This window comes from Hyperoodon ampullatus, assembly GCF_949752795.1.
Source record: "Hyperoodon ampullatus genome assembly, chromosome: 14".
NCBI lineage: Eukaryota > Metazoa > Chordata > Mammalia > Artiodactyla > Ziphiidae > Hyperoodon > Hyperoodon ampullatus.
The window spans coordinates 44,790,790-44,803,246 of NC_136927.1; the positions used below are offsets into that span (position 1 = coordinate 44,790,790).

Genomic DNA, 12,457 nt, shown 5'->3' on the forward strand with positions numbered 1-12,457 from the left:
ATAGCCCATTTTCTTATCAGGAACAGACCAGAAACCTTCGCCTCATGAACACTGAGTTTTCACCCACAGAGCAAATATCGATAGAACAAGAAGGGGTTTCCATAGAATCATCACTATCACTTAACAAATGTCTTCTGACGGGCCAAAAGTTCTTTCTTATAATATTTACTTTTATAAAATTCCAATATAATCTATGTAGAGAACTTAAATATTTCAGATTCTACTAATTTGGAATTTGTGATCTTTCAAGTCTCGTTCTTGAATTCACCTTTGCATCATCCACAAACAAAGCACAAATAAAGCAAATTAAGAAATAAACAAGGTAGATATATAAAAATATATGAACCTACTATTAAAAGGATTATTTCACATGCATTCACATGAAACTGAAATGCAAATCATACATTATTTTAATCCCTCATGATAGCAAGGACACACAGACTACATCTAGCAAATGGGATACTGTACATAAAGTTATAGTCTGTAAATTTATAAAAGGACTCTACAAGCTCTGACAAGCCCTGATGTTTACCCTGCATTCACTGAACTTTTTTTTCCAGTGGTATGGGGAAAGGTAGCTGAATAAGAAAAGGCACTAGTCATTGTGAGCCTTTGGGACAGTCACTGGTGCCTGTTTTCTCTTCTGTAAAATGAGAACACTTGATCAGGACAGCTTAAAATTTTTTCACACTCTGATGTTCTATAAGTCAAAGAGTCTTATTTATGAAGAGCCTACAATTTCAATGAGAATAAAAGCCATGAAGAAAAAGTTAAAATATCTATTAATATCATACTAAGTACCAAAATTACAGAAAAGTCAAAAAATAATATATGAATTTGGAAGAAGGATAGATGAGTGTGGCATAGAGTAGTTAAAAATAATTTTAAAAGATGGCAGATTGGCTCTTGAAGACAGGATAAGATTTGTATGAAGGAGGGAGGTATTATGAACAAGAGGCAAAAAAAGGACCCCAACAATAGAGAGTTTTAAATATGAGGCTAAGGAATATGGATTTTATCTAAATGGTAATGGGCAGTGGCTAGAGGTTTGAGCCAGAGAATAGTAGAAGGAAGAAGCATTTCAAAAAGATGAATAAGGCACTAGCATGACAGTGGCCTGGAGAGCAACCTAGAGCCAGAAGATGAGTTGTGAAGCCCCTTCCCTTATAAAAGTGAGTGTTCTGTTGGTGGGAATGTAAATTGATACAGCCACTATGGAGAACAGTATGGAGGTTCCTTAAAAAAACTAAAAATAGAATGACCATATGATCCAGCAATCCCACTACTGGGCATATACCCAGAGAAAACCATAATTCAAAAAGACACATGCACCCCAATGTTCATTGCAGCACTATTTACAATAGCCAGGGCATGGAAGCAACCTAAATGCCCGTCAACAGACGAATGGATAAAGAAGATGTGGTACATATATACAATGGAATATTACTAAGCCATAAAAAGGAACGAAATTGGGTCATTTGTAGAGACGTGGATGAATCTAGAGACTGTCATACAGAGTGAAGTAAGTCAGAAAGAGAAAAACAAATATCGTATATTAACGCATATATGTGGAACCTAGAAAAATGGTACAGATGAACCAGTTTGCAGGGCAGAAATTCAGATACAGATGTAGAGAACAAACGTATGGATACCAAGGGGGGGAAAGTGGCGGGGTGGGGGTGGTGGTGTGATGAATTGGGAGATTGGGATTGACATGTATACACTAAGATGTATAAAATAGATAACTAATAAGAACCTGCTGTATAAAAAATTAATAAAATAAAATTCAAAAAAAAAACTAAAAATAGAACTACCTTATGACTCAGCAATCCCACTACTGGGCATATACCCTGAGAAAACCATAATTCATAAAGAGTCATGTACTACAATGTTCATTGCAGCTCTATTTACATAGCCAGGACATGGAAGCAACCTAAGTGTCCATCAACAGATGAATGGATAAAGAAGATGTGACACATATATACAATGGAATATTACTCAGCCATAAAAAGAAATGAAATTGAGCTATTTGTAATGAGGTGGATAGACCTAGAGTATGTCATACAGAGTGAAGTAAGTCAGAAAGAGAAAAATAAATACCATATGCTAATACATACATATGGAATCTAAAAAAAAGGTTCTGATGAACCTAGGGGCAGGACAGGAATAAAGACGCAGACGTGGAGAATGGACTTGAGGACACGGGGAGGGGGAAGGGTAAACTGGGATAAAGTGAGAGAGTGGCATGGACATATATACACTACCAAATGTAAAATAGATAGCTAGTGGGAAGCAGCTGCATAGCACAGGGAAATCAGCTCCGTGCTTTGTGACCACCTAGAGGGGTGGGATAGGGAGGGTGAGAGGGAGCCGCAAGAAGGAGGGGATATGGGGACATACGTATACATATAGCTGATTCACTTTGTTGTACAGCAGAAACTAACACAACATTGTAAAGCAATTATACTCCCATAAAGATGTAAAAAAAAAAAAAAAGAACAGAGCTATTAAAAAGAATTAGGTTGATCAGTATGGGCTGATATGAAAAGTTGTCCAAAGATTAGATTAGTTATTGCCTGTAAAGAGCTAGGTTGAGAGGCCTGTTATCTCTTTCTATTGTTTGAAATTTTCTTTTAATAATGTTATTTTTAATTTCAAAAAGGAGAATAAATTAAGTTGCCAGTTGTAAAGGTTCAAAAAAAGTTTGGAAGACAACTTGCTAAATGGTTTGTAGCAAGCATTTATATATCAGATTAAAGTTCGACTAATTGGCCTTTGGGATCCGCCTATTCTAAAATTTTATGATTTTAATGTCATGTAAACAGAGGAGCATTCACCGTGATTTAATGCATCAGAGGGCCCAAAGGTAATATGGGATGGGCATAAGTCTGTGGTTTAGTCACTGAGATAGGACTCTGACAGTAGTTTTGTCACCAGCAAAGCCCACTGGGGTCCCTGGGGAAAATATGATGGAATCTAGGTGATCGGATACGGTCTAACCTCTTCTTTTGTGCTTAGTCTAATCTCACTTGCCTTAAGGGGGCCAAGCTCAGAGCCCCTACACCTAACGTGTGGGATTAGAGTTCCCAGCTCAGAACCACTGCACTCAGGACTTCCCTGGTGGCACAGTGGTTAAGAACCCACTTGCCAATGCAGGGGAACATGGGTTTAAGCCCTGGTCTGGGAAGATCCCACATGCCGTGGAGCAACTAAGGCCATGTGCCATAACTACTGAGTCTGCGCTCTAGAGCCCACAAGCCACAACTACTGAGCCGACATGCCAAGAGTAGCCCCCGCTCGCTGCAACTCAGAGAAAGCCTGTGTGCAGCAATCAAGACCCAACGCAGCCAAAAATAAATAAATTAATTAACAACAACAAAAAGAACTGCTGCACTCGACACCCCAACTTGGCGCTCCATATGGAGAAGCGCTGTGCATGACACCTCAATTCAAGATGATGACAGTGAACCGTGTGCAGAGATGCTGCTGCACCCAGCACTGCAGTCACCCTCCAAGAACGCCGCCCCTCTCTCCGCTGACAAGAACCCTATAAAGCGAGCCCGTCAACAGCTTGTTCAGGAGAGCGAGGACTCTAGAGCGAGAGCTCACACCTCTCCATTCATTGATCAAAGAATAAAGTTTTCCTTTGCTTCTGAACCAAACTGGCTCTCATTCTATTGGCTCCAATAACACCAGGCAGGAGGACTCTTGTTGGAGCCCGAATCAAAAGGGTCAGTAACAATAAGATAAGGTCTAACCTTTTCTTTCACGCTAAGTCATTTCACTTGCCTACAGGGGGCCGTGTGCAGAGGCCTGCACCTAACACCTCGGATTAAAGTTCCCAGCACAGAACCGCTGGGCCCAACACCCCAACTTGGCATACCGTGTGGAGAAGCCCTGCGAGCAACACTTCAACTCAAGATAGAGGTGGGGTGCCGTGAGCACCCACGAGAACTCTGCCCCTCCCTCCGCAGGCTGGAACCCTACGAAGCAGCCTGCCCACAGCCTGTCCGCAGAGTGTTCACTTTAGAGCTCGAGCTCACACCTCTCCATTCTTTAATCAAAGACTAAACTTTCCTTTGCTTCTGAGCCGCACTCAGTCTCACTCCACTGGCACGAGTGACCCCAGGCAGGAGAACCCTTGTGGGGACCCGACTTGAAAGGGTCAGTAATAGTTTCAGAAAAGCAACGAAGATGAAAGTTAGATCAAATGTGATTTTTAAAGTGTGGCTGATAGAAAAATAAAGGTGGAATAAGCCATTCACTTCAGAAAAGTTACTGAGAAAGAGAAGAGAAAAAATATGATCGTTTGATGGTTCAAACGAAGATACAGAAAACCATGCATGATTGGAGGAAAACACCGAAAAGAGAGCCATTAGTTATTAAGTCATAAACAAACACTACTTAACATAGCTCAATATTCATGTATCTGTTCAGGTATCTATTTTGGTCAAAAATAGTTCTAAAACTCAGTTTTCACCCATTCAGATATGCTACTCTCTCTTTTAGGGTAAAATTGTATGTGAATTACTATGTTTTCCCTAGTACAGAGACACGTCTTAAAATGGAACTTGGTTCAATCTCCCACTCAGTAAAGTAATAAAAAAGCAGCCACCCAGCCACTTCCTAAAATAACTTCATTTAAAAGTTTTTTATTATCAGTATCTAAAGGTCCACAAACATATGCATCAAAGTAGCAATATTTTCCTCACCTACTGGGAGGTTCTGGAATTTTCATTTGTTATTCTTTGGTGTTAAATAGGAATAGTCTTTTGTACTACTAAAAATGTCTGCAGATGCAAGAAACATGCATCAGTTATTTAAACGATCACTGATATTTAACTCCAATCAGTATAAAAGTTAATTCATGTCCAAACATAACAAACATAAGCCTTTACCATCTAGGTCTATATCAGTTTATTGAGTCAATATTTTGAAGCTACACAATTCTGTTAAGGACAAAAAGGAGAATTCTCTTTGAAAGATATACTCAACTATATCTTCATCATCGGATATTTGTGTGGACATACGCATTGGTTTTTCTGCCATGTCAGACTGAAGGAGCTGAAAACAAAGAAACAAAAACCTTTAAAAGATTACTTTAAAAGGCTACATTCCTACAATATAATTTAGATCAATAAGGGAGCCTAATATAGACATTATCCCTGGTTTTGGCTTTCAGTCCACACTGTTAACCTGTTTTCAATTGTGGCTGCTTTGCTAGACAGGCTTCTATATAATAAATAATACTCAACTTATAATGTACAGTAACACATTTAATCATAAACATACAAAAAGCATCTAAAGAAAGGTAAACTCCCTTTTGAAATCAAAAGGACAAAGAGCATTGTTCTTTAAAGAACTCTCTGGGCATGAGAAACGGAAATAGGGAATTTTGCTTTTCTTTTTCACTTTTTCTTTAGTGAATTATAGTTGATTTACAATAGTATATTAGTTTTAAGTGTACAACTAATAGTATATTGCTTTCAGTGATTCAATATTTTTATAAATTATACTCCATTTAAAGTTATTACAAAATAATGTCTATATTTCCCTGTGCTGTACGATATATCTCTGCTGCTTATTTATTTTATAGGTAGTTGTTTGTGGCTTTTAATCCTGTACTCCTATATCACCCCCCTTCCTTCTTAAAAAGTGCTAAAAGAACCAGGAAGACACTTATAATTACTTAACTTTCCAGAGTAGCTTATCAGGGGAAGCTCGGGTGTTAGAGTGTACTTATTGAAGGAGAATTGCGAAAGCAGAGCTTCTAAAAATCTAAATGACTCTCTTAGACAAGGAACTAAATTAATGATAGTTGTCATTTATGAAGCATTGTGCTGAGTGCTGATGTGCTTTATCTCCTTTAGTTCTCATAATAGATATGAGATACACATATTTTCATTGCCATATACTAAAAGAGAAAATTTAGAATCAAAAAAATTAAGTAACTTACTTGCTCAAGATTTCAGCTATGCGGCAGACACAGGTCTGAACTGACTCCAGCGCTGGTGTTCTTTCTACTGTCCCCAGTTCTGGACCAAATATTCACTGTATTTGCAACAGTTTGGAACAAGGGAGGAGAGGTACAAGAGAGCAAGCTGTGCTGATTTCCAAGCAACACTGCCTGAGAAGGACATGCTACCCTACTTTTGAGTATAACACAAAGATACTGAGACTATGAGGCATGTTTTAAAGGGAAATATCATATATAAGCATAACAAAGAAGAAAACAAACAGAATTAAAGAATGGCTCTGTACCATGGTCTTTTCACTTGATATATCCTGAGGATTATTCCACTTTAGTATATAGATTTACCTCATTTTTTCCCTAATGGTAAATAGTGTTTTCTAATACAGGTAGTGTTTTGTTCTATGGTATGGTTTACTCTAGTCTAGTATATATGAAGGTTCTATATTATTTAGTAGAACAATAACGGTGGGTATCGGCAGTGATTTCCGAGGTTTAATTGCAATCGAACAGTAAACACTTAAACCACTGAAAAAGGGTTATTTCTTAACTTCTTATACTTATCTTACCTCAGAATTTGAAGTAAATTACTATAAACTTAAGAGACTTGTGTTTCAGTTAGGCAGATGAAAAAAATTCTAGCGATCTAATGTACAGCATGGTGACTACAATTAACAATACTGTATTTTATACTTGAAATTTGCTAAGAGTAGATCTTAAACATTCTCCTCCCCCCAACACACACACACACACACACACACACACACACACACACGCGCGCGCGCACACAGTGGTAACTATGTGAGGTGATGGATATGTTAGCTTGATTGTGGTAATCATTTCAAAATGTATATGTATATCAAAATATCACATTATGCACCTTAAATATATACAACTTCTATTTGTCAATTATATCTCAGTAACTCTGGAAAAAAAGAGAGGAATTTTAAAAAACTAAGAGTATCTTTGTGTGACTGCTGACTTTTTGGCAAGTCTGCAGAAGACGGTTTGAAAACTAGAGATACAAGTTATCTTTTTTTTTTTTTTTTTTTTTTTTGCCGTCCGCGGGCCTCTCACTGTTGTGGCCTCTCCCGTTGCGGAGCACAGGCTCCGGACATACAGGCTCAGCGGCCATGGCTCACGGGCCTAGCCGGTCCGCAGCACGTGGGATCTTCCCGGACTGGGGCACGAACCCATGTCCCCTGCATTGGCAGGCGGACTTTCAACAACTGCGCCACCAGGGAAGCCCCTGAATTACTTTTTGTATGTGGTGTAAGGCTAGGGTCCAATTTTATTCTTTTGCATGTGCATATCCAGTTGTTCCAACACTATTTGTTGAAAGTCTCTCCTTTCCCCATTGAATGCTAGCATTAACAGATGAACATTTGCAACCGATTTTGGTGAATCCCAATTAAGCAAAATGTTCCCCTTAAAAGAATTCCACTAGTCTCATCAGTAGACCTGTATTATATACTATATATATTCAATCATTATTATTGTATTTTTAGTTTCGTCAATATAAAATTCGGGAGGGGGCCGGTATTTCAGGACTGAGGAGAGCGACGGCTTGTGTGGTCACCTAGGGGACCGAGCAGCGACCCACGCGGGAGCCTCTGATTGGCAGGGGCTATAAGGGGTCCTCGGCCCTCTGGGAAGGCGCAGTTCTGCGAGTGCCGGGAGCGGGAGGTCCGGGCCCCCGGGGTCAGCGCGTCCCTGGTGAGAAGCAGACCCGGGGAAGCGGGTGGGAGTTCCGAGCCCTGCATATGGGAAGCGGTCGGCCCTGGGCGCCGCCGGCGCATGCGTATCGCAGAGCCGAAGCCAGCGCGGCGCGGCCGCCATTGCTTGGAGGCTTTCGTCAGAACCCGGCTGGCGCCGGCGGCTGGTCCAGCCCCAGGGGCCCCGACATTGGGCGTCATTGGCTCAGGCATCAGGGCCCTCATCACCCTCTCCCGCCTGGGTCCGGACGGGCGGCGGCGGCGGCGGTGTCGTCGTCAGGGGGCGGAGCCGGCCTGGGCGCCCTTTGTCTGTGGAGGCGGGTGAGTGCGGCCCCCGCGGGCGAGGGTGCAGGGCGGGCGGCAGCCCGGGGGTCCCGGGTCGCGGACGCCGCCCCTCCGGTCGACTCGGAGCCCCCCAGCAGCGCCCTTAGACTTCTTGGATACCCTGTGCCCCTTTGATAGGAAGGCCTCCGCATTCCAAGATTGCAAACCTATTTTCCTCTAATATCTTATGCAATTTATTTTGGTATAGGCGTGGGTGGGTATCATTTTTGGAAAGTTTTCCCCATCTCAAGATTATTAAAACATTCACCTTTATTTTCTTGTAATACTTTTAAAGGATTTTTTACATAGCTTTTTTTTTTTTTTTTTTTACATTTTAACCTACTGGATATTAATTTTGTGATAACGTGTTAGATAGGAATATGCCTTTTTCCCCGGTGGTCTTGCCATCATCTGTTTTCCCACTGAATTGAAATGACGCTTTTATTCTATTCTACAGGCGTGTGTATACTCGGATCTGTTTCTAGACTGTTTCACGGCCCTCACAGTTTCTGCACTGATACCATTTTATTTTAATATGTGGCAGAGCAGATCCCCCTAATTGTGTCTTTTAGCATAATGAGCTTTCTGTGTCTTTTAGTTATTTTGAATTGTGGGAAACGTAAAAGGTACAAAAGTTACCATTTTCTAAGAGACAGAGTTGACCATGGCACTTAGTAGGTGCTCTTATTAAATGGAGAATTTGTTGAAAGTCATTCTATTGCTGAAAACTTTTATATGCTTCCCTGCTGCCATCGGGATAATGTTTTAGTTTCTTAGCAGTGCCCTCAAAGCCCTTTATGACATTAATATTGCATACTGCTTGGCCTTCCACCCTTGCACTTTATGCTGTAGCCCTACCAAACCACCCAAACAGGACACAAAACCCTCTGGGGAAAATTCATTAATTTAATGATATCAAAATTTAAAGTTTTTGTATTTGAAAAGAACAAAGGGCTAAAAATTAGAGATTTGAAGAAAATATTTGCAACATGTGTTAGAGAAAGTGTCTATAATATGTAAAGAGACTTGTTGAAAAAAGAAAAGAGAAAAAAGAAAAGTGGGCAAAGGATATGCACAGACAATTTATAGAAAATACAGGAAACCAATGAAAAAAGTGCTTGACTTCATAAGTAACCATAGAATGCAAATGAAGACAGATATTTTTCACCCAGTGGACTGGCAAAATATAAAAATATTGGTGATACAAAGTGTTGAGGAAAGTGCAGGGGTGAAGGGCACCGGTTGTACAGTTGAGGAAGCATTTTGGGTGGCAATTTGACTACATTTACCAAGATGTTAAATGAGCTCACTCTGTGGTTCAGAAATTCTATTCTAAGATCTGTCCTGCAGAAATACTTGCACAGGTGCACAGGGAAGTATGTACAAAGATGTTTATTACAATATTGTTTGTAATTTGAGAAATAGGTACAGCTTAAATGTTCACTCTGGATATGGTTAAACATATTGTGACAGACCCATACAGTGGAATATTGTGCTGCTATAAAATAGAATAAGATAGTTTATTATGTAGTTTATTGTGAAGTTAACACACAAAGAAAGATCTCTAAGACATTTAGTGAATAAAGGATGTTGCAGAACAATGAATATAGTATGGTGTGCGTTATGTTAAGTATGTATGTGGTTATATTATGTATGTTCATAAATACACAGAAAAGGATGCAAACCAAGTGACTGACAATGAGTTACCTCCAGGGAGGGAAGTAGAGTAGAAGAGAAGTTGAAAGGCACACATATTTTACTCTGTGTACACCCATGTTTTGCATACTCATGTTTTTATGTAGAATGTGTTAAAAAAAAAAAAAAAAAAAACCTTGTTAACGTGTATAATCTGTGTAAGGAAAACAAAACAAAACAAAAACCCTCACACGCACTTAGAACCTGTACAGAGAAAAAAAAACCCCAGGTTTTATAAGGTAAAATTTAAAAATATTAGCTCTTTTCAGAAAGCAGCAAAAATTAGAGACAAATGATAAAGTGAAGACTATATTTGTTATCTGTGTTATGACAGGGGAGTTACTGGTTACTATCTGTGTTCAGAGGTCCCCAAACCATACTCAGGTTCAGTGATGTTCTAGAAGTACTCACGGAACTCAGCAAAACTGTTATACTCCCAGTAAGATGAGTATTACAGTGAAAGGATGCAGATTAAAATCAGCAATGAAAAAAAAGCATGTAAGGCAGGGTCCAGGAGCGACCAGGTGCAAGCTTCCAGTTGTCCTCTCTCAATGGACTTGTGCAAGTAGTCCTTAATTCTCCGAGCAATGATGTGTGGCCATATGTATGCAGTACTGCCAACCAGAAAAGCTCATTCAAACCTTGGTGTCCAGAGTATTCATTGGAAGTTGGTCATATAAGCATGGCTGCCCATCCATTTTGCTGACCTCCAGTCTCCAGCTCCTCCAGTGGGCAAGCTGATACCACATGGCCCAAGGTTCCCACCATAAATCCCATTGTTAGTATAAACTTTTTGACCTGTCCCAAGACCTCAGGTAAACAGAGACACTCTTAACAGACAGGATGTTTCAGGGGCTTGTAGGTTATCCACCAGGAGCCAGGCCAGAGTCAAACCTTTCCTTGGAATATGCAGAGTTTGGACCATTCAGACCTGCTCATTTAATCCTTTATTGCAGACTGTGTAATAAAGGACTCTTACAAATCAATAAGAAGAAGACAATATGGTAGAAAAGTGGACAATTGACACAAAAGGGTAATTTATAAAAGAAAAAATATAAAAGTTAAAAATCCTACCTTACATGTTATCTAAGAATTGCATATTAAAGCAGCAGTTAAATACTATTTGTGTATTAGATTTAAAAAGAATAATACCTAACACTGGCTAATGGTCACTATCATATATTGCTGAATATGTAAAATGATACACCTTCCTGAACACCTTTTGCCTTCCTTTTTACCCAGCAGTTCCTCTGCTAGGAATTTATCCTAAGGAAATAGTCAGGCAAAATTATGCCAAAACTGTATGTTTGCTGTTGTCTGTAACAGCAGAGAAAGAAGGAGAGAGAGAGGCCTAAATGTCTATTAATAATAAACTTGTTAAATAAACTTTAGGTATCGCATGCAATGGAATATACTATTTTTTTTACAACTTTATTGGAGTATAATTGCTTCACAATGGTGTGTTAGTTTCTGCTTTATAACAAAGTGAATCAGTTATACATATACATCTGTTCCCATATCCCTTCCCTCTTGCGTCTCCCTCCCTCCCACCCTCCCTATCCCACCCCTCCAGGCGGTCACAAAGCACCTAGCTGATCTCCCTGTGCTATGCCGCTGCTTCCCACTAGCTATCTACCTTACGTTTGGTAGTGTATATATGTCCATGCCTCTCTCTCGCTTTGTCACAGCTTACCCTTCCCCCTCCCCATATCCTCAAGTCCATTCTCAAGCAGGTCTGTGTCTTTATTCCTGTTTTACCCCTATGTTCTTCATGACATTTTTTCCCTTAAATTCCATATATACGTGTTAGCATACGGTATTTGTCTTTCTCTTTCTGACTTACTTCACTCTGTATGACAGACTCTAGGTCTATCCACCTCATTACAAATAGCTATGAGCCTATTTTTTTAATGAATATTTAGATTTTTGTTTTCTACCATGAAGTGATGTATACAATATTATCAATTAAAATCCAGGTTTCAAAAAAGAAATAACATGCCATATTATAATGTGCATGAGTGTGTGTGTTTGTGAAGGAAAAGCCTGAAAGGCTATATCCCGAAAAAGTAATTGGTTATCTCTGGGTGATGACATTATAGGTGATTTTTTTTCTGCTTTTCTGTATTTACTAAAATTTTCATTTTAATATTTGTCAGAAAATAAAGTGAAGGTGTTTCCACAGTAGAGAAAAGGTGTGGAGAAATATCTCTCTGGCTGCAGTGTGAAGAAAATGTTGGACTAGGGCTTCCCTGGTGGCGCAGTGGTTGAGAGTCCGCCTGCCGATGCGGGGGACGCGGGTTCGTGCCCCGGTCTGGGAGGATCCCACGTGCCGCGGGGCGGCTGGGCCCCTGAGCCATGGCCGCTGAGTGGGCGCGTCCGGAGCCTGTGCTCCGCGGCGGGAGAGGCCACAGCGGTGAGAGGCCCGCATACTATAAAAAGAAAAAAAAAAAAAAAAAAAAAGAAAATGTTGGACTAAAGTCAAGGACCAGTTAGATGGGTGTGGCAGTAATCAAAGTGAGAGATGATACCTGAATAAAGGTAGTGGAAGTGAAGATGGAACACTCACTATGTGTTTAAGGAGGGAAATTTACCAGGATTTGACGTTTGGGGAATGAGACTAAGGGAAAGAAAGAGAGGTCAGGAATGGCACTCAGGTTTCAGGTTTGGTAGCGCTATTCATTGAGACAGGGAATATGATAGAGTAAGAGTAATATGTAAAATATATAAATACCGCTAACTAAGTGCTAATATG

The 12,457-nt window shown here is 40.0% G+C and overlaps 1 protein-coding gene across 2 annotated transcripts in view; it reads right to left on the reverse strand.

Moving 5' to 3' along the window:
• The window catches only part of SEPTIN14 (septin 14), a gene marked incomplete at both ends in the record, with an annotated part of 572,766 nt that overhangs the window by 39,528 nt on the left and 520,781 nt on the right, over nt 1–12,457 (reverse strand). Inside the window, one exon of one of the 2 annotated variants that reach the window (XM_079719630.1) lies at nt 4,996–5,058. The exons of the other annotated variant lie outside the window; for it this stretch is intronic. Coding sequence (XP_079575756.1) covers nt 4,996–5,049 — 54 coding nt within the window. Of the gene's footprint in view, nt 1–4,995; nt 5,059–12,457 lie in introns of those variants that run through there. 2 annotated transcript variants of the gene reach the window in all.